General features: G+C 39.8%; 1 protein-coding gene across 3 annotated transcripts in view; it reads right to left on the reverse strand.

The window, feature by feature from the left end:
- Positions 1–200: 200 nt before the first annotated feature.
- Positions 201–22,762, reverse strand: part of LOC145439436 (uncharacterized) — a 50,960-nt gene continuing 28,398 nt past the window's right edge. For 2 of the 3 annotated variants that reach the window (XM_080316919.1, XM_080316920.1), the window contains exons 6-10: positions 14,594–14,757; positions 3,977–3,994; positions 3,437–3,553; positions 2,865–3,068; positions 201–2,469 (exon numbers count right to left, since the gene is read on the reverse strand). In XM_080316919.1, the coding sequence (XP_080173045.1) occupies positions 1,912–2,469; positions 2,865–3,068; positions 3,437–3,553; positions 3,977–3,994; positions 14,594–14,757 (1,061 nt within the window). In that variant the 3' untranslated portion in view covers positions 201–1,911. The remainder of the gene's footprint in view (positions 2,470–2,864; positions 3,069–3,436; positions 3,554–3,976; positions 3,995–14,593; positions 14,758–22,762) is intronic. The other variant, XM_080316921.1, reaches the window with a different exon arrangement.

Raw genomic sequence — 22,762 nt, forward strand, 5'->3', positions numbered from 1 at the left:
ACTAGTTGACGATGCTGTAAACACCATTGTTTCAAAGTCGGATTAGCTATATATATATATATTAACTGGTTCTTGCTGGTACATCAGATTCAGGATTGATAATTCCATCTCAATAGTAAACGTTTTGATAACTTCCTTCGTTCTATGCTATCACCGATCACAGAAAAAGCGCTGCGGGGAACTTTAGCAGAGGACGCGACTCGACAATCAGAGATGTTTTAATCATTTTCCAGAAGTTTCCATATTTTGGTAGCTAATACATAGCATCAAAACAATTGTATCGTAGCTAAGACTTCAAATAAAACAAATATACAAAGTTGCTGAAATACGAATCATCATTCGCTTGCCCACGTCACGCTGAGTTCACACTAGCTGAAAGGTTGATATATTATTGACGACCAAATAGAGCTAGACTATGTCGCGTAGCAATAAGCTGTATTATCCACGTTCACTGGATTCCGCCAGAACAAATAGGCTCAAAAACGGTACTTTGCGATGTGTTGTGTCATGGTATCCTATATTGTAAGGATGCTACAACCCAGTGTAAAGTTTTGCTTAGTGTCAACACGAGAATTTGACGGTCATGTGACGTCTCGCTGATATTTCCAAGCGTTACATTTACGCAAAGTCGAAATGTGCACGACACTTAATGGAAAACAGTAGTATTTTAAGACACAATCACATATCACTGTCATTCTGGCTTTCGAAAATATGTTGACGCCACAACGACTTAGTGCAAAATGTAGATGGGACATATGGGTTTCGGAAAGTCTCTCGACCACATTACTCAGAGAATGATAAGTTTTATTTTGATAAAGATTTTATGTTTCGATAAATTTAGTTATATATATATCATGTCCCTAATCCCGATTGTCGGTATTGACAAGTAGCCCGATTGACGTTTCTGAAATTTAAGCTATTTTAAACGTCTTGTATGATTGGAGTATGATTGGAAAGCGTCCTTTGCCTTCCTCTCGACACCCCAGTTTGTTGATGATAAAGGTCAACGAATCATTAATCACAGTATACGATTGGTGACAGAAACATAACATGGTATTTATAACTTTTCGAGTCGCGACGATATGACTGGAGCAAAACGTCTCATAGCATTTCGTTGATAAAATTACATTCGATCTCACGTCCATTCTTAAGCTGCAAGAACCAGTCACGATTTGCACCAAGCATAACTCGGGAATCTTAGTAGCCCAGTGACAACGCTGCACCATGGCACTAAGCTTCGCATGCATCAGGAATACGTTAGGTAGATCTACGATCTACATAGTGTCCCTCACTCTCGATTTTAGTGCCCAGGACGCGACAGCGACGGAAGCGAGTCCTTTTCTTCTTCACAAGAAAAATAGCGTATAGATGTTTGAGTAAAATTAGCGAAATCAGTACAACATTTTACGATAAGATTTTTACCTCAGTTCTACGTTTAATTCCCTTTATATCTGCCCCCATAATACAAAGAATTTTGATTACACATTTGATCACTGGTTTTGGGGCTTATTCTGTTTTAATCAAATGGTTGATAGTGTGGAACCTACCAAGGTTCGACTGCGAACGAGAACCTCTAAATTATCAAATACTATACAACAGCGTCGTCAAATAGAGATGTGGGCAAAATATACGCGACTTATCTAAAAAAGAAGGACTTTGTTAATGACAACCGTGTGGTTGTGGCGTAGGGAGACTCGAAATATTGGTGCTGGGAATTTATTTATGGCACCTCGATATTCTCTCTCGTTGAGTTTGTAGTTGGTATCCTCATCATGAACGCTATAAGCTAACACCAACACAGGAAAGAACAAAATTCCATTACATTGAAAAATCTAACCAAAATTGGTCATCACCGAAAGTAATACGTTGCAATATTCGATTACAACCTGGCTGTTAGTTCGCCAATATCATTCAGTTTGGTTCATTTTCTGGTGGTAGCATAACGTACTCGACGTCGCTACAATCATCCCCGGCGATGGTAGGAGTTCCAGCAGGCATAGGCGCATGCAACAGTTCCTTGTCAGGTGCATCATCGCAAAATGCCGAATCTGTGCTGGGATTCCTGCTTCTGTCATCAGTCGCCAGTTCCTCGCATTCTACTGCCTTTGTAGCTTGAATGCTGTCATTCAGAGTGGTTGCGGGCAAATGCTCTTCCATTACAAGATCAAAATTCTGATTGCTACTATTCTGCGATCGGACATCTCTAGATAGGCAAACTTCTGATACATATCCCATGCTTTCGTTGTATGGCAAAGCGTCGGAAGAAGACGAGGCAGTCTCGGAATTCTTTTGAAAGTCCGGGAAATCTCGTTCAGCAGTCGCAATATTAAAATCCATCTCTTCGCATCCGTCCAAATTACTTTCAAACTGCCCCACCGGCATTATCATCGAGAGGTACTCTCTTTCACAAACTTCCTCAGTGGCATTCCGCATTCGGGAGTAAATAACTTGTTTCTGCAAATAAAAGATCTGCAAATAAAAGAATTAGTAGACCCGTTGAATCGACGAAATTCAACGTAAATGCGGGTGTGTTCAAAAATCGCTGAAATTTTAATGTGACTTCACTCGACTTCAAGCGGTCAGTACTGAGCAACATTTGGCGTATAAAGTTTTTTAAGGCGATTTACCAAGTGAACCCATGAATTTAAAAAAAGTTTTTTAACACCCTGATGGTCACATATCTCGGCAGTGAATCCGCAAAACCAGTAACATTAACAATTTAAATTCACTTTATTATTACCTATAACAACACTCATGTAGGCTTAGTTGTACAGCATCCTCTGTCACGAACATGGAGGGCGAAAAAACAAGCTAGATTGATAGGTAATGTAGAGTGAGACTAGTTGATCGATTCTTCTGCTTACAGTACTGTTCGGCAATTCCGGCACTTTGTTTTTCATCGTTCGCCATTGATGTCCTAGAAATATGATTACTACCGCCAGCAATAAAATAACTCCTGTTGCTATTATGGCCACCATGCTGTTCGTATCAGAAGATGGAGATGTACCGGATCCCTCCGTAGTTGTACGGGTTTGCTCGGCATCACTGCACGTAGAGTTTTCACAAACCTGTCAATAGCATTGAATAGCGAGTAGAAATTGTAAGCTTACGAGACAGACTCACTTAAGGTTGGAAAGAGACTATAGTATACATATACACGAATTAAAGGTACAATGGTTGTCGAACTTTTTCTGAAAGAATTAGTGAATCATTTGTTTCTGTTAAATCCATATTGTTATTAGGCTACAAATTTCAATTCGACCACCAAGCGCACAATTTAACGACCATACTGACACTCATCTACCAAACGTGGCACGGTATCGCCTGTTGGTTTCAATCTGTTGTGAAGCACAGTCTACCTGGCTTCATCAGTATCACGATGTTTGAGTCGGCTTGGTATATTCTATGGATTCGGGGGAACAAGATATTTACAAACCGTTGTTGGGCTGCTTTTCCGTTTCCCGTTAAAAGTTATCTGCAAACTTGCTTCGACGCAAATCGTTGAGCTGACATTGCTAACCGATTTTTCAATGATAGTTGAATTGTCCCCCGTCTGCAAGATATTGTATAGTATAAATAGTTGCCTAAAGCCTAGTTAGTTACTACTATCGAAGTTAAGCGATGCACGGTCATCCAGCGACAGATTAGGCCGACATGATGTCGAACAAACTGCACTGCGGAAGTACAGTGAATCTTAGGACCATTTTCATCAAATTAAAGTAGTCTCGGTCCCTGAGTAACTCATTTAAGAATCGTAGATTCCCTCTTGATAGTAGGTGCCAACCAATCGTTGTTAAATATTTCCTCGATTCCGTATCCATGAAGCAACACACGCAGGCTACGGGATGATGGAATCGGATCGATCTCTGATATACAAGCAACAGGACATATGTCATAGATAGGGCATTGTTTTGGTTGCAACGGTTCGCACTAATTTACCGAAAGCAGCTCATGTGTAAAGAGATTGAATACTCACTTTGTGCTCCTTTACGTCCTGAAAATGACAAAATATGTCTTAGATATGATTGAGAGTTGGGCAGACATGCTTCATGCTCGACCCGAATATCGGAAATATTAGCAATAAATGAGCCACAACACAAAAATTAAAAAAAATACCAATTATTGAAGTCACAATGTAATGCAGGCTACTGACTAAAGCAGGGGTGGGCAAAGTACGGCCCACGGGCCACATGCGGCCCGCAACGCCGTTCTGTGCGGCCCGCAAGAGTCTAAAGAAACTCATTAAAAATATTGATAAAATGCGTACTAAATATCGAATTAATGCAGGGACTTGATTAAACTTTTTCTTAGTATATTTCACCATGATAATTCCAAGGAAGTGGGTCTCAACCTGGGGGACGCGTGCCCCTTGGGTTCATGAAAGCATCTGAAGGGAATCGCGAAGCTGAGCTCAACTGAAATTTTTTTCGCGCTTCGCGCGATTTCCTTCCAATTCCTAATTAGTGCTCTGTATTTAGTATGAATTTCATATTTAAAAATCTCTCATCAATAGTCGTAACCTCCCATGCCACAAAACAATCCGTTAGGTTTGCTATAGCATCCTGATTACGTTTTGTGATGTGACGATAAGAGAGCGCGAAATCTACACATATAGTAGAAGCGTGTTTGAAGCTAACATGGTTTTGTCAGCATTGCGTGTCCTGGAACTGAACCCAAAGCGGAATTAGTAAATCTATGAACTGATCACTGCTCACAGATTTAAATTTTAATCCTGTTCTAAGAATAGGGACAACAGACTTTCATCTCTATAGTTTTGACAAATTGGTTATTGAGGTCGACCAGCCTATTAAATCTCGCCATTGTTTCTGGCGCGTGTACGATATCATCATAGCAATGTTTGGTTTGTTTCAAATAAGCATATATAATATCTCCATGTCCTCACTATATAATCAAATACCCGCAACATTGCGTTTTGGTTTATGATCCCAATTCAATATAGTGCGGCCCGCGAATGGATTCAGATGTTGAATGTGGCCCGCGAGCTCAAAAGTTTGCCCACCCCTGGACTAAAGATACCGGTGCGTCTCCACCTGAGCTGTAAGGTGTTTGGAATTAGGCTGATATGACGTCTAAGCACTAAACAGTGCGGATCAGTTCCTTCAAGCGCTGATGAGAATTCAAGGAAGATTTTAGCTCGGTAATCTCGACGACATTTTCCTGGCCAAACTCTACGCAGTTATCGCTAGCCTTTATACAGGGATATAGAACTCCGGGATGGCTGACTGCGTCAATTGCGTCATCGCGGTATTACCTAAGTGGGTCCAGATTCGCGCATTCAGTTTTGATGCACGTTCCGTTCAGCCGCTTCATCTGTATGTAATTTTAAGTTTTTGAGAGCGGTAGAGGCATATAATATCCATGTTTATGTTATTATATAAAGCTAGAGGTTAACTAGGTTATGACATGTTCAGGTAGTCTGAAACTTTGCGGTATTAGCCCTATTCCTTCAGCAGCAATTTACCGGTATACCGGTACGGTCATTTACTCGCCTTCGGAATATCTCTGCTTCTGTAGTGCCTTCGGAATATCTCTGCTTCTGTAGTATCTTATGTAACATGTTTTGCTGCGCTGATAATCGTGAGAAGATTACAAAATGTAGAATAATTTCCAACGTTAACATCGATATCCGCAGTATGATTTTGATCATGCCTTGCGGTATGTTATGCGAATGTATGTCACCATCCAAGGCTGTACAGTGTACAACTGTACATTGTACAAGTACAAGTGTACATTTACACTGTGCCGTGTCAACTATGAAGGCGACCGTTAGGAGGGACTTCGTCAGTTAAGATCTTGTACTATAGATTAATGTGTGAATAACTGAATATGCAGGTAGTTCTGGTATTGCAGGCTTACCGTTATTCCAGATCATTGCTGGATTATTCCTAGTAAGAATTGGAGCCACTGAGTACACCACCGGTGTGCAAGATTCAAGAGGCATTTCAATTAAGGATATAACCTAACATTTGAATCTAATACAAACACAACACGTCAAGGTCGTTGCAGTTGTAAGTGTCCATAACAACTGTTAAATCCAATCTCTTGTTACAGATACTATTCATCAGTTACATGTCTGGTAAAACAAGGCAGGCATATGTTTGTTAATGAACGGCACCTCAATGCTACAGTACTGGAATTATACTTCAACGGAAGTGCACTGAGTGTGAACGGCCAATGGCTGACTCCCAGTATATGGGCACAGCCTTTGTTGACCTTTTGCTCTTACTGAAGCCATGAAGATGACGACTCCCTTTAATGGATAAGCCAACACAATCGCCAGGACACGATACGACTCTGAGATACGGCCTGTCTTTACCATATAAACACTTATAGCCTATAGGCTATAGGCCTGTACGATGGAGGAAGAGAAAACTCTGAAGATTGCTTTCAATTTGCATGGTTTAGTCAAATCGTCGCAATAACGCATGGACTTCTCCTCAGTTGGCCCGAGATAAGTTTGGCTGATTCTAGTGACACGTTATTATAAATGAGGGATTTGCATTATTCCTGATGTGGTTAAAGTAGTCTGCATTGCTACTCAAGTAACAGTTCTATTCCCGAGCGTACTGGTATTTAAACTTCCTCATGTAGCTTTAGAAAGTGAAATGCATGCAAGGTACTTAAGTTTGGAGATGGCTGCTTCAAAGTTACAAGATGTATCTACGAAAATAGGCAACACCTACTAGAGTACTGCAATGAAGTAGAAGTTCTTCATTACTGACCAAGTCTGCATACATCTATATGTGTTCTTAATGTTAATTTGTGTCTCTAAAAACATCATTTGTTCATTTTTGTTGCAGATTCCGGATAAACAAACGAGATGTCCCAGCATTTGCATCACGTCAACAGTGGATATCCTGATATATTATACTGGGCACATTCCATTGAAATCTTGGCAAAGATGGCCACGATCTGGATATTTGGATCTCGTGCCTCCTCACCGAGATGATTTTTTGACATGGAATCATCTATCGCTCTATCGGAAAATCTGCAAGACAATGATACTGAATATTTCCTAACCAGTGATGAGCGGATGTTGATTTTTGAGAATCCGAATCCGTCCGACAGTTTTTGTGTCTGCGGAACTATCCGTCCGACTCCGAAGAATCTCATCCAACTATCCGACTTTATCCGAAAATCTCGTACAAGAATCCGAAAAATCCTTATCGAATAATGATATCGCAGAATATCAATTGTAGGCTACAGCTGAGCTTAGATACAGTTCTGCAGTAAAAGATCAAAAATTGTATCTGTGGAATGAACAAAAACAAACAGAACAAAAATTGGAATTTTAATTAGGAAGGTTAACGCGAAGAAACAACGCTACTAATTTAAAGTAAGTGTGCAAATGAAAGTGGTATCTCGGATCAAAAGAAAATTAAAAATGACAGATTATTAGGCCATGGCCATATATAACAATCAGGCATTTAACCATATTACCCAATATCAAGAAGTGATAGTATCAAGTTGTAACCATGAATTTTACAATCTCAGATGGTCAATATTGGATGCAGATAATCCGCATTTTGCCCACAAATGCTGGAATGTGTGAAGGCCTGTTCAGTAGAAACTTGCTGATGCTTATAATACCTTTGGTCAATCAGTTCTAAGTTTTGAGCACGACGCTTATAGTCGAGTCACACAAAATGTCAATAATAGCACCATCCTGAATGTCCCTCAGTATAGCTGTCCAAATTTCCTCTCCAGTGACCAATCCAATAGCAGGTCAGTAGTTGTCTTGCCGACTTGTATATTGGAAGAGAAGAAACTTATCTCCAACTGTGCTGTATCCTTGGCCTTTCGGATATGATTTGAAAGGTGCATTGGACCACTTGAAAAGTTGTGGTGTTTCACTTGAACATAGCAATTATTGCATAGAGGCAGTGTCCCATAAATCAGGATGCAATCTCTCCATTCTTTACTCTTGCTGTGCTATGTAAGGAGACGTCGACTTTCCTCATTGATCCATTATTACGGAGAAACGAAACTCAGACAGAACGAGCAGTTTGACAACATTCGAGGTCTTCAAATAATGCAATGTAAACCGTACGGTACGGAGTACACTTCGAACAGTTGATGGAGCTCCACTCAAGAGAAATGACGCATCCCTAACGCACTCATCACCACTCCTTGGTGTTGACTTTCAAACTGTTTACATGGTCTCTCGTTTAAATCATATAGAAAAGCACCAGAATAACGCCAAAGTTTTTTTTCACAATTCCTAAACTGAAATCAAATCTACATGAACAGACCATTGGTCGAAAAAAAAACTAACAGCTTTTGTTTATATGGCTCAATGGTTCTAGATGATTGATTCCGTCAATCATATTGGAGAAAATATAGCTGCTGAAGGAAGGGAAGTTTAAGCAGGAGTTGAATAGGTTTGGGTTTCGTTGTAACTGTATATAGGAATTCTGGATTCCATAGCCTTGCTATATGTTATTAGTTTACCTTAGTAAGGCATGCATGTATCTTGAATGATTTCAAAGAGGACGATAGGCTACTGTATAGTCGAGGCATCGTTATAATAATTATCATACATTTTAGCTGTAATTTGTAATCTGTGAACATATTTTTTTATATAACTTTCTACATAATTTTCTGACTGCAGAAAGTTACTTGTATATGTGTGTATGCATATTCTTATTTGATTGGTCGGGCTACAAGTGTGTGGGTACGGTAGCTGTTAACTCGACGTGCAAGCTGACGCAAAGTCCAAGTCCACAATGAGAATACCTTCTCACAAAATGGAGTTATTACATTGTTGAACGTCATCGGGATATATTCCGTTATGATCATGAACTGCCGGAAGACTCATGGTAGCTAAAGATTGTGCCATAGCACAAGCACCGCTGTATAGTGCTGATTGAAAGGGTATCATACAACTACTGTGGTAGCATGAAAATCAGTCATGCAACGAAGTACGCAAAGAGGGATTTGTCTTATATTTATCTACAGAAGACTGCCGCAACAACTACTTTGAGGATTCTGGATATTGTATGCCCTATTGTGACATTCGTCAGCAATGGGTTCAAAAACTACATGAGTAATTCCCTCTCAACATGCAAACGCCCGTCTCCACACCATTTCAGATCAAATTGAAAATTTTCACATCGATCAGGCATTACATTTGGTGCATAACAAACTTTGTTTCAAGAAAATCGGACAATTCGCTACAGAGTTATTGCAATTTGAAAAATGACATTTTGTGCTCACTCGGCCGTGACGCTATACAGCTTGGAACCTGTGTCTAATTGTAATTAACATTATAGTGATCAAATTGCTGCCGGGCAGACTTAAATTTCTGTAGTAAGATATTTTGGTATATGCTTATTGTGATAGACCTAAATTTTCAACTTTACTAATGGGGGTTAGGGGTCAAATGTCAATTCAAAGTCATCATGTTTTCAAAATCAGCCATGCGTAACAAATATGCAACTCTGCCTAGCGCAATTCTATTTAAACCGATTTTTTTCGATGAAGGTGTCAAATGGAAGCTTGGAAAGAGTAGAACGCTGCTGAATTGGTATTGCATGTGATATTTGACTGCCACTTGTCTAAAACTTCATTGAAAAGATGCGCTCTAAATAGTGCATGTCCTGTTCTGCATAAAGTGTCAAAGTATATTTTTAACCGTGTTCCTGTCTTATATTCAATTCATAACCAATTCTGATGGATTCTCATTGGTAACAGCTTTCATATGACACCTTACTTCTGAATTTTGAGTTAGATAGAGTCGTGCCAGAGAGTTCAGAAATATCGTCACGCATCACTGATTTTAACATACTGGTATGTCAATTTTCAAATCAAGATTTGAACCTTGATTCTGTAATGCGGAGGGGAATTCCTAGTGAGTGAAGAACATGTACCACCAATCATTGCTTACCAGCATTACTACCTGCAGCCTGTATAAGTAATGATTTTAGCAGTTATAATTATACGCAAATTTCATGGTTGAGTAAGCACGAAATCCTCATTCTTTATACTGCAATTGCTCAAGAATCGATCAATAAAGTTATCTTAAATAAATTCTATTCTACTCAGAATTGGGTACTTTAGTTGTACATGATATTGCAGAGAAATCTGAGAGGGTGTGAAGACGAATTGAAATATTATTTGGATGTTGACTCGAATTACTGATAGTCGGTAAACCCAGAAGCACCCTTGCAAGTATAATGCACATGCAATAAATAAAAGTACTCTCTGAGCATGGCAATAATTATCTACTGAAACACATTATCATATAAGGAGTAGAATAACGGCAAAATCAGAAAATCACTGAATTAATATAATTTAAATTAATTAAAAAATTACCTATTTTGCATTATGCACCATATTATATTTTTAACCATGTTGCTGTCAAATATCAATAATAAAACTAAGTTTCGTGCATTCTAGTTGGAAACAGCTATCAAATGACACCTTGCTTGTGAATTTTGGTTTAAATAGAATTGCACCAGATGAGTTGAAGAATATTGTTATGCATCACCGATTTTAACAAATGCCAATTGTGAAATCGCGTTTTGAACCTTGACCCAATACTGTGGAGCGGGGAAATTCGTGGTAAGTGAAGAACATGTACCAACAATTATTGCTAAATAACATTCAAACCTTTACTCTACGTAACCTCTGAGCTATACCAGTTACAATCATACACAGGTTTTGTGTTGCCAAATTTCATGGTTGAGTAATCACAAAATCATCATTTTTCAAACTGCAATACCTCGAGAGTCGTTCAACGAAATTGTCCGAAATAAATTTTGTTGTACTCAGAACTAGATACTTTAGTTGTTTATAAATTTAGAGAAAAATCTGAGAGGGTGTGAAGACGGATTTAAAAAATATTTGCATGTTGACAGGGATTTACTCACATGTAAAGGTGGAAAGCAAATGCAGTTCTGCGACCGATGTTGAAACAAAACCTTCAATTTTGTGAACTTCAGAAACTGCTCTGCGAGAATACTGTACTGATGATAACTATGTCAGGATAGCTCATGTCTAATCATACCATCTTTTATCAGTTCACATAAAATATATCCGTTAGACTGGCAAGTATGGTATACTTGATGTAGTTTAGCAAATAAATGTGATAACATGGCTTGAATGGTAAGAATGGTTGGCGATAGTTTATTTGTATTTTCTTGGACTCTCGACAGACATTTTTAGATTGCTACCATTCATATCGCAAGGTGTCAGCTGTCTGTATTTGGTTATTGATTCGATGACTTCTTTCTATGGGCCTGTAATCAAATCTCACATCTGGTTACAACTATCCGGAAATATCCGTATCAAAAGTTACAGCTATCCGACAATATCCGGAAAAAAATCTGCGATAATATCCGAATCCTATCCGACTGCCAAAAAATTGTCTAATATCCGGTCCGAATGCTATCCGAGTCCGTCCGATGCTCATCACTGTTCCTAACTGATAAATGGCATGAAATGCTTCAGGAGGCCCATTCGTGATGTACCGTACCGTTAAGCCATTGTGGTAATTTCTTCACTGCGGTCATGAAACTATTTCTCGGTGAACAAAATATCAGCTGAATTCATAACTGGGTCTACCGAATGCTTCTTAAATTGATAATGATATGTACCAAACTGCTACCCTGGCTACATTTGAACCTGAAGAGAAGTATCAATGGTGTGTTGATTTCTTGATCAACTTTCATTGAGTGACATAGGAGCTGACAATGCTGCTATCACAATTTCGAGTCCTTACAGGCCGTGCTATCTTTTCGTTATTGGAAAGCCTCCATGGTAGAGGTGCATTTAAAACAAACGAACACTATGTTTAAAACATGCTTTAAACAGTGTTTTAAACAAATGCCTTTTGAAAAAAATTCTTTTTAAGTTGTAAAATTATGCCATAATTGTGTAAATACTTCCCAAAATACGTGTTGTATGAGCCTACGGACGATTACCGCCCGATATAGCCGACTAATATCGATATGGGATGGCTGGAGCCCTCAAAATAGTCGGTTCAACAGCAATAGCACAGATATTTCGTCAAAGGAGCTATATTTACACTATATTTTCAATTGTCAATGTCAATCCAATATGACGTCACTATTGAATATTCTTGACGTCATGGCTTAAAAAAGTATGTTTTATACAAGGGCCTGGTTTTAAACATGTTTGTTTTAAATGCAACCCTATACTCCATGGTAATTGTCGATTAACGCTAATTGAAATGGCTAATTTAATCAATCTTATTACCCCCCCCCTTTCCAGCTGCAAGGTTTCCGACAATGGCTTGTAAATAGGTAGAAGACACTGATATTATTCATTATTCACCCTGTTATTTATCGCCTGATGCAAATTATATGATGTGTAGAAATTAAACACATTCATGTGTTACTGAAATTCAGAGTTGTCATAGTTTACTTGGTTGGCTATACAGCAGTGTCATACTCTACTAGGTTGGCTATACAGCAGTAAGGTTGTGATAAGGGAATAATGTCTAGCTTACTAACTATTCCGCAAAAGGTTGAGGATCGTTATTCTAGAAAAAGCTGTATCGCTAGCTTGCAGAAAAGTGGATATTTCGAGGCAGATTGCAGGTAACTTTCTGGACCTACTTAGGTAAAGGCCAAAATGAAGTCAGCCATCCCGGAGTTCTATATATCCCTGCCTTTATAGTACAAATGGAAGAGCCGTATTCACCATTGCTAACCCGGAAATGATTGTGACCTGCTCTGGCGTAACTAATTAGTAAGTTTACTGTTGAACACATTGATTGATTGGTTGATTGATTGATTGATTGATGCGGGTGAAACGTTTATGTGAACTCGATTCGAGAGTTTAATTGCAAATGTCTAACCCCGAAGTGCCACCTTCCCCTAAATTCTACAAGTTCAGCGTAAACCATAGGGGAAGAAACGACATGAAACCAATATGCATATTGTTACTATACGCGAAGCATCAATTTATAATCGGGTTAAACCTCTCCAGCAAAATGGCGGAGCGCGTGTGCATAGTGCATTGTGCAAACATTAAAGAGCCGCAATCAAAGGCTGAAAGAGCCGCAGTTTGCTAGCGTCACCATATTTTGGAATCGGGAAAAGAGAGCAATTTTCGAAAAATTTCAGACTTTTAATATTGGAGTAAAATCCGTAAATTTATCGCGGAATTGTGGTTTGTTGAGCAAAAAAAAAATCCGGCTCCATTCCCGAAATACAGTTTTTTATTTACATTTTCCGTTGATTGACTAAAAAAATGTCGTCTCTTACGTTCGAACCACAAATTTCATGTTTAGCGTTATTTGTGCTCATTTTCGCTCGAATCTATCCATCATCTTAGCTCTAAAAGCCAAAAAGGACGACATTTTCAAAAACCTGAAAAAGGAGGACAAACCCTGCAGTTTGCCCACCCCTGTTATGTGCAATATAAGCCAAGGGTGTCAAACTCAATTTGGGTCGCGCGTCGGATTCGAATATTTTGACTGTCTGCGGTCCGGATCAGTCAAACGATACAAAATGTTATTTTCAAATTCATATCTTTGGTTTTCAGTGGAATACTGTATTATCAAGTCTATGGATAACGGAAGCTATGTTCTAGCAGCAACTTTATTAATACTAACAATATTTAATCACTATGTAGTTTACATGATTTTTGCACTTTTATTTTCGCCTCTGTGAATAACGACTTTTTTTGGTCCATTTCTGAACTGAGTGCAATGGCGACTAGAATAAAAACAGAGCATGGTAGTCACACGGTTACAATGTTGCATATGAACATTGAACATGTTCAATATTAGCTGTCTTCATGAATTAATACAAGCATTTTTTCATTTAATGAGCATTGCATCGAGGGGCGTATGTTTGACACCTCTGATACCTGTATATGAACTTGATTACACAAATGAATTGGTAAAATACTGAACTACCAGCGGAGCCATGCGCAGCGATCTGATGGCACATTTACCAATTTGCTGACATTCAGTATGGAAAACTCGACAAAGGACACAAAAGGGGTGATGGGTAGCCAAGCCGTGCTATCTGCCTGCTTGTGACGTTGAAGAACAGAACAGGAGGCAGCATTTTGAACACCGGTATGCTAATTCAACGGTGTTTGATTGATTAGGAATCTATGGAGGAGTTGATAGTAATTTGTTTGTGGTATTCATGGTGTTTTCGACTACATGGTCAAATAGACCAGGCAGACATTCTATTCTATTCCATTCCATTCCATTCCATTCCATTCCATTCCACTCCATTCTATTCTATTCTATTCTATTCTGTTCTGTTCCAATCTGTTCTATTCTAATCTATTCTATTCTATTCTATTTTATTCTATATTATCTTTCCGTATCTGCCTACTTGTAGCACTGCCCACATGTAGGCTTTTTAAGACACCGCATACGCAGATCGGTGACTAGGATTAGCCTAGATAAACCTCCAACGCTTGGGAAGCATTTCTGGAGTCGACATCGGTCGGAGTCGAACCCGCAACCCATTGGTGTTGTGGCTGTGGACCGTACCACTACGTCGTCTCCGACCAATATTGCTGATGTTGGACCTTTGGGTTTTCGTGAACGTGTAGATATTTATGAAGTTATATTTGATCATACCTCCGTAATTATCACTTGAGTTTGATTTCCCGGAAGAAGATAATATAATCGGACACTGTATTCGAGGTAGTAGTCCTCTAGACGACGAATAGAAGGTTGCAAATATATTTTGGTATCCCCACAGTTGTTGGATAATGTCGTAATTGGCGGCGAAAGTGATATTTCTGCGAAAAAAAGAAATATGTTCCGTATGCATTGTTCTTTAGTATCTTGCTTTCAAGCTATAAGCAATTCCATTGCGTTAAATTGTGGATTACTAACCTCTTTAGTTAAGTAATCTATTGTCACTTTTTATAAAGTCGTTGCGAATTACGATCGGCGCCATGTTTCCAGAATGTTATATGGCTCCAACTGTATCCTCATACCTCGTACGAACTTAAATTCCAATGTACGCGTGATACTAGAGTGGTTCTCAACCTTTTTCACCTCGCGGACCGGTAAAATTTGGCGGACCGGTGGACTTTCAAAAATCGATATCAACCCAAAATGTAAAGTATGAAGCCGTTTTTTGCAAGTATATGGTGCTAAAAAGTGACATTTTTAGGGTTCTGATCGTAATTAATTATGTTCATGAAGGCGTCCATGTGATTTTAATGTAGTGAGTCTGCTGAGTCGAGGTGAAATTGCCTTTCCCAGATAAACGTTCTATCGCCGAGAGTCTTTTACAGTCTTTCGCGCAGTAAGCCATGGATTTAACCGACCACGCCAACCCGAATATTATTATTTTCTTCGACAATATCGAGGGAAGAAGTGTTTTGGAGTCGAACCAAGCACTTTGTCGTGCTACCTTGCTGAATGTTGAATGCGAACTACCACCAGGCTTAGGCTACTCTGGCTACTACGATTACAATGCACCACACGAAAACTCCTGGCAACAGCTATACCTGGCCAATGGCCATTCACAAAACCAGTGCCGACATGGCACGTCGTCAGTCAACACTCGAAAAACGTTGGTGTTAAGTTCTAGATCTTGTTTGAACAATAACTCAATGCGACGAGGTTGCAATAAGAAATCAGTATATTATAAGGCAGAATAACTTTACGGCAGCGACACGATCCAGAGTGCAGTTAAATGAAAAGACCACGAGACAACAGAATGCAGGGTATAAATACAACGCAAGGCACACGAGGAAATAATGATTGGCGCTAATTACTAGTCCTATACAAAATAGAGTGAAACGATACCAACGTAAATACACGAACATAACAGTTGGTCTTAGGGCCCCCACATTCTACTCAGTGCATGCAGAGTTTACGTGGCCTAGTCGCGCGAAGCGCGGAAATCTTCTATAATTCATGACCGAATCAGTCAATAATATTGGTAATTGCGTACGTACAATCTTTTTATCCTCTCAGAATTATTAGATTCTCCAGTAGAGCTAAGTGAGGTGTCGTCTTGGAAAATTTAGGGCATGAAACCAAATTAAACATATTCGGGCTGGACTAGCGCAATAGTTACTTCGTTGCATGTCATTAATTCATGACCTACTGTCTGTTATATAGTGAATTGAAATCGCCCAATCGTACTAAGCCTAAAGACGCACACGATTCCAAATTGCCATATCTTCACTGGAAAATTTCTCTGTTGTATGACGTTTCTCCTGCGGGGTACCGATTGCCAGGACAGCGAAATTCGGCTCCAGTCATTTGGGTGCCTTTGGACAATTTGGCTTACAAAGTGCAGTCGTTTTCGGCCAAGGTGTTTAGACTGTTTACGCAGTCTTATGTTAGCCTGAACTTCATCATGGGTTGGTGCGTCGTGGCGCGGCAATGGCTGACTCCGAAAATGTCTAATCTTATAAATCATGCGTATTTCCTGGCGGAAGAGCACCCAATAATCAAGGTGTTTAGTGACACAAAATCGAACAAAGCGTGAAAGAAAATTGAAAAGAGTTGGATGAAGTTTCTCAACTAAAACACTCCATAATTTATGTTCATTCAAGAAATAACTTTGCGTCCCACTCAAGCTTGGCCCCTTCAATTGTTTTTTTTTGGCAGTTACGATAGGGCCTAGGCTACTGCACAAAATGAATCATCGTGCAAACTTCGCATTTTAGTGAGTCATCTCGTACTTGTCGCTCTTGTCGTCAAATGACACGGCTTGAATTTCAAGTCAAATGTTTCCAGGCCTACTGTTACTTCACGAAGTTCTCAGTCAGTTTAAATTTTGATTTTTTATGTATTTTATGAATGGACAAGCCTTCAACATACTGCATCTTAAAAGTAAGGTATAAAATTGCAAAATGCGCGGCGGACCGGCAGGAAAGTTGTCGCGGACCGGCGGTTGAGGAGAACCACTGAACTAGACCTTTAAGCAGGAAAATTATCATGTACCGTACGCCTGTAATGTTGTTCTCTTCAGAGCAAAACCATAACAATTTGGGTATTTCGATTTCCCTTTATGTTAAAGATTATCGCAGCTAACTCGTTGCTGACCACACAGCGTTAAGCGCTCATTCGATGTCATCTTTTACTGAGATTGGCGACATGGCGAAATCACAAAGTAGCGCGTTGATTTCGAAACGCGGCGTTGCGTCTGGAATTACGAGAGTTTACGTGAATTCAAAGCGCCCTTAGCGTGAGCTGGCCGCAAAACGTTTTGAAATACCAATTTTGACACTATGCGATAATCGCTTTCGAGAGAGCTAGTGACAGTAGTGAGATTCTGATTTACCAAATTGTTTTGTAATGCCGCCCCGGGGCGATCGGGGGCGATCTGTTTTTTTCGAGCATCACCTGGGTCTCTGAGGTTTTATCCTTGAAATCTGTTTTTTTTTCAACATCATGTTCGTCAGGTTCATTTTACACTCGAAAACTAATTTTTAGATTAGTAAGATCATGATGTCGTAAAATCCAGTCAGAGTCTCGAAAAGCACTATCCGCTCATCACTACCCCACTGTCGGGCTATGCTTATTCCCACCAATTCTGCATTGAAGGAACTTTTAAAGTATCCACTGCATCTCGGCATGTACCTCCTACAATAGGTTGTGCACAGGCGAGATGAGGGTGTCGAAAAAAAACTATATCATTCCATTTTTTCGTTTGTGCGGATTATATCTTCGTCGTGATGTTGTTTAGAATTTCCTCAAAGTGGTCTTCTCCTTGGAGTCTTGTTCTTGTTCTCAGTCTTTACTTGACCGAGTTTTCGATCCACTTGCTTCCCAGTTTCTTTCCTCCATATTTTATTTTGTTTCTTGCAATCCAGTCGGCCTGCTTATAAATGGTTATTATTTTCATGAGCGCCGCCTCTTGAGCATCTGTTATGTTTCCTTCTGGATCCATATTAAAGGTCGTTCTTATTTCGGCAGGTTGGGTTTTCTGAGTGGTCACCGTACTGCACTCATCTAAGAGCTTTCTTATCACCTTGTTGTTTGTCCGCATTTTATGAACAGGTGTGTGTGTGTTTCAGTGTGGCTCGAGCATATTTCGCACCCCTCTTGTTAATAATCCTAGCTTGCTGCATTCTTTCATTAGTTGGTAGCATTTGGTTTGCTACAATCCTGTTCAGATCTCTCTGTCGTGATGTAAGGGTAAGGCAGGGGTGGGCAAACTACGGCCCGCAACACCGTTCTGTGCGGCCCGCAAGAGTCTAAAGAGACTAATTAAACCTAATGATAAGATTCGTACTAAAAATTGAATTATTGCAGGGATTTGATTAAACTTTTTCTTAGTATATTTCATTATCACAATTCTAAGGCAGTGGTTCTCAAACTGCGGGGCGCGCCCCACGTGGGGGCGTGAGAACTTCTGAAAGGGGGCGCGAAGCTGAGTTGGACTGAAATTTTTTCGCGCTTTGCGCGATTTACATCCCATTCATATTTATTGCTATGTATTTAGTCTGAATTTCATATTTTAAAATCTCTCATCCACAGTCGTAACGTTCCATGCCATCAAACTTTCCGATAGGTTTGTTAGCATCCTGGTTGCGCGTTTTGTTATGTAACGATAAGGAGGGCGCGAAATCTTTCATCATCATAAAGGGACTTATCATAAAAAGTTTGAGAACCACTGTTCTAAGGTAAATACTTCCTATGTCATTTTTATGTTTAATTTCTGACGCGACATCCCGATCTCAAGGCCCACGCAGTATAAAACAGTGGCGGCTCGTGACAATATCGGGTGGTGGGGCAAGGGCTGCATTCGACGTTTTATCAAGATGACGTCACAATGGCGTTTTCCTTACCGTGAACAAGTAACTTAATGATGGTACGGTAACATGAATTTCCTGATCCCGAGATTCAACACGGTTGACGTTAGAACTAGACCTGACTAATTATCTGCAGAAATGAAAATGACTATAACTCGAGAGATTGCGTAAGCCGAATTGGAAAGGTCAACGAGTTCGGACACACACATACGCAATTGTTATCTCATACATTGGGCCTGCCATATTGAATCCAAAACATCATTCTGAAGAACTAAGAATAGCAGCCTCGGAAATTCGGTCTCGGTACAGCATAGGAGATTTTGGCCTTGAAACTGGAGACTGTAACACGACACATACGGCTTTATTGCTGTCTATAGGTCTGCTGCGAAATCGCCTTTAGAAAATATATTACCGAATAAATACGTGGATTAAAGCCGTAAATTTAGTGCACTGTTACATGACATCATCGAGAAGTAGCCTCATGGCCCTTTTCGGTATGGTACACTGTCAAAATTAATGCGAACGACCGAATTTTGCGTAAAATTTACTGAGGAATAGGCTGATCAAGTGATCAGCCGTTAACCGCCATCGAAAACGAAATAGCTATCGCGCTTGACAGGGGATTGTAAGCAAATGGCTTGGTGAAATTGACATTGGAGAATATAATATCAAAGTAAATATTAGAATGCAAACTGAGAATGATATCATCATCTCTTCACCTATCTCAGTATGGAACACAGTTAACGTTACCACCTATACACCGGCTTTTCAAGAAATCCGCAATGCGTTGTAGGCTAAAGTGTCAGATCAGAGCACATCTCTACCATACTCGACCTTGATAACGAAATTACTGCCCTTATCATTGAGCGTCAACCTTGAGACTTGGCACAGCGTTCGATACTAAAATCAAGACATACACTGCAAAAGCTTATGACGGATCTAAGTAAGGAGCATCGTTAAAATCAATAGAGACCAATACCGGCTTTGCGTAAAATCTGTTAGCGATAAATGGCGAGTCAGCTCTCACTCGACTTAGGAAACGAAATTACCACTAACATAGTTTAGTGACAAACTTAAAACTTGGTACAGCGTTCGATACTAACATTAAGACTTACCGTGCCAAATGTCATAACCGATCTCAGTATTGAACATCGTCAAAATCAATGGATACCAATACTGGCTTTGGAGTAAAATCTGTTTGCGATACATGACGGATCAGCACACACTCAACTTCGGAACCGGAATTACTACCCTAAACTTTAAGTAGAAACCCTGAAACTTGGGGCAGTGTTAAATATCACCATCACGACTTGACATACCAAGTTTCAACAGTTTTCATGCTGTGAAACACCATCAAAATCGACCTATACCAGCAAAGGTCGATTAAAAGTATATGACGGTAACCGAGTTCAGATATAGATACGATTGTTACATCACACCTTAGGGGCACAGACCTATTGTGCCCCGGTTGCTCGGTAATTTTATGAATATGAGAGAGTAAATTAGTGTTTCTTTATTGTGCGCGGCTTTGAGAGAATAGACAGTGAAAGCTTGTTATGAGCGCTACCGGGGCATGCCCCGGCTAGGCATTCGCAAAGCGAAAACACAGAAGAGAATTCGATTTTCGCAGAGACTTCGCTATATATGGGCATTTACAAGCGAAAGGACAAGAAGAATACGATTTTCGCTGTGATTTCGGTATATATAGATTGCTGTGAGTTTATAAATGGTAAAGAATTGTTATTGAATAGAATGTTTGGTGGGGCAATGCCCCAGTTGCCCTATAGGACGAGCCGCCACTGGTATAAAAGGTTTCAACTGCCAAACATCACAGAAATCTTAAACGAGATTGGCATAATTCGAAACACGAGTCTGATTTCAGATTGGCCTCTCCAGTTTTAATTATTTAAGTGATATGTTTATAAAAATCGATTCGCGCGTGTTTTAGGTAGATTCGTTCTCTAAATGCGTAGAATTAGGGTATTTATATCTCATGTACACATAGTAGAAGAGTATTTGAAGCTAACATGGTTATGATGCCGTCAGCATTGTGTGTCCTGGAACTGAAACAAAAGGGGAATTCGTAAAAATATGAACAGATCGCTGCTCACATATTTAAATTTCAATCCTGTCCTAAGAATCATGACAACCGACTTTCATCTCTATAGTTTTGACAAATTGGTTATTGAGGTCGACCAACCTATGAAATCTCGCCACTGTTTCTGACACGTGTACAATATCATCAACGCAGTGTTTGGTTTGTTTTAAATAAGCATACATATTATCTGCATGACATCACTATATAATCAAATACCAATATTGCGTTTTGGTTTATAATTCCAATTTTATATAGTGCGGCCCGCAGAAGGATTCAGATGTTGAATGCGGCCCGCGAGCTGAAAAGTTTGCTCACCCCTGGGGTAAGGGTTGGGTGATATACATTCTCCCAATTAGGTCCTTTCATTTCTTCTATCTCTCTGTTGTGTAGCATTTCTATTATTTCATGGTATCGTTTTTTTTTGTTTTCTGCCATCTTTATGTGTCTCTTCTCTATTCCTAGTTCTTTCATTGTTTTGTTTATTTCTCTCCAATGTGAATGTGGTTGCAGGGTGTGTGGCCTGGTGATTGCTAGCTGGTGATCTAGGCTTCTTTCCCAGTCTCTTTTTGTGTTTTCTTGGTTTTGTTTCATATACTCTAGCGCCGGCTTTATGAAGATCATATCCGTGATTGTGGGTATGTCAATTAGCTGCCTTCCTCCCACTCTATGTTTCTGGCATATCTTGTTGTACTCGGCTCTTTTGTCTTTCCGAAAAAGCAGGTTGATGATTGCCTCATTTAGTTCGCTTCTTATTTCGCCCGGCATCTTTGTCGTGGCTGCCGGGTATGTGAACAAAGGTAGTATGTTCGTTGTTACCAAAGTGATTTTCTCATGTCCTTCGAGTTGAAGTCGTTTGATCTCGGTTATGATTCTTTTTACCAGTGGCGGCTCGTGACAATATCGGGTGGTGGGGCGAGGGCTGCAAGCGACTTTTTATCAAGATGACGTCACAATGGCGTTTTCCAACGTAAACAAGTAACTTAATTACGGTACGGTAACATGAATTTCCGACAACAGTGATTTTAACGTATGTGCCACGAGAGGTCTGCCGGTGAGCTGTGACTTGAAGTGTGGTAACTGCGTAAACGGCGTACGGAACAAAGATTCAACACGGTTCATGTTCGTACTTGACCTGACTAATTATCTGCAGAAATGGAAATGACTATAACGATAACTCGAGATTAACTGGAAAGGTCAACGAGTTCGGACGCATACGCAATTGTTATTTCATAGATTGGGCCTGTCATATTGAATTCAAAACATCATTCTGAAGAACTAAGAATAGCAGCCTCGGAAATTCGGTCTCGGTACAACATAGGCGATTTTGGCCTTGAAACTGGAGACTGTAACACGACACATACGGCTTTATTACTGTCTATAGGTCTGCTGCGAAATCGCCTTTCGAAAATATATTACCGAATAAATACGTGGATGAAAGCCGTAACTTAGTACACTGTTACATGACATCATCGAGAAGTAGCCTCATGGCTCATGGTATGGTACACGGTCAAAATTAATACGAACAGACCAACACCGAATTTTGCGTAAAAGTTACTGAGGAATAGGCTGATCAAATGATCACTGATCAGCTGTTAGCCGCCATGGAAAACGAAAGCTATCGGCCTATCGCGCTTGACAGAGGGTTGTGAGCAAATGGCTTGTAGGCCACAATTTCACGGTTAAATTGACATTGGAGAATATAATATATAAGTAAATATTTGAATGCAAACCGAGAATGTTGGTAAACTGTTTCATGATATCCATGATATCATCATCTCATCACCTATCTCAATATGGAACACAGTTAACGTTAGCACAGCTTTTGCGTGAAATCCGTAATGCGTTGTAGGCTAAAGTGTCAGATCAGCGCACATCTCTACCATACTCTACCTTGATAACGAAATTACTGCCCTAATCATTGAG

The sequence above is a fragment of the Botryllus schlosseri genome, chromosome 5, assembly GCF_051294905.1.
Source record: "Botryllus schlosseri isolate E-star chromosome 5, Bs_hap1, whole genome shotgun sequence".
NCBI classification, from domain to species: domain Eukaryota; kingdom Metazoa; phylum Chordata; class Ascidiacea; order Stolidobranchia; family Styelidae; genus Botryllus; species Botryllus schlosseri.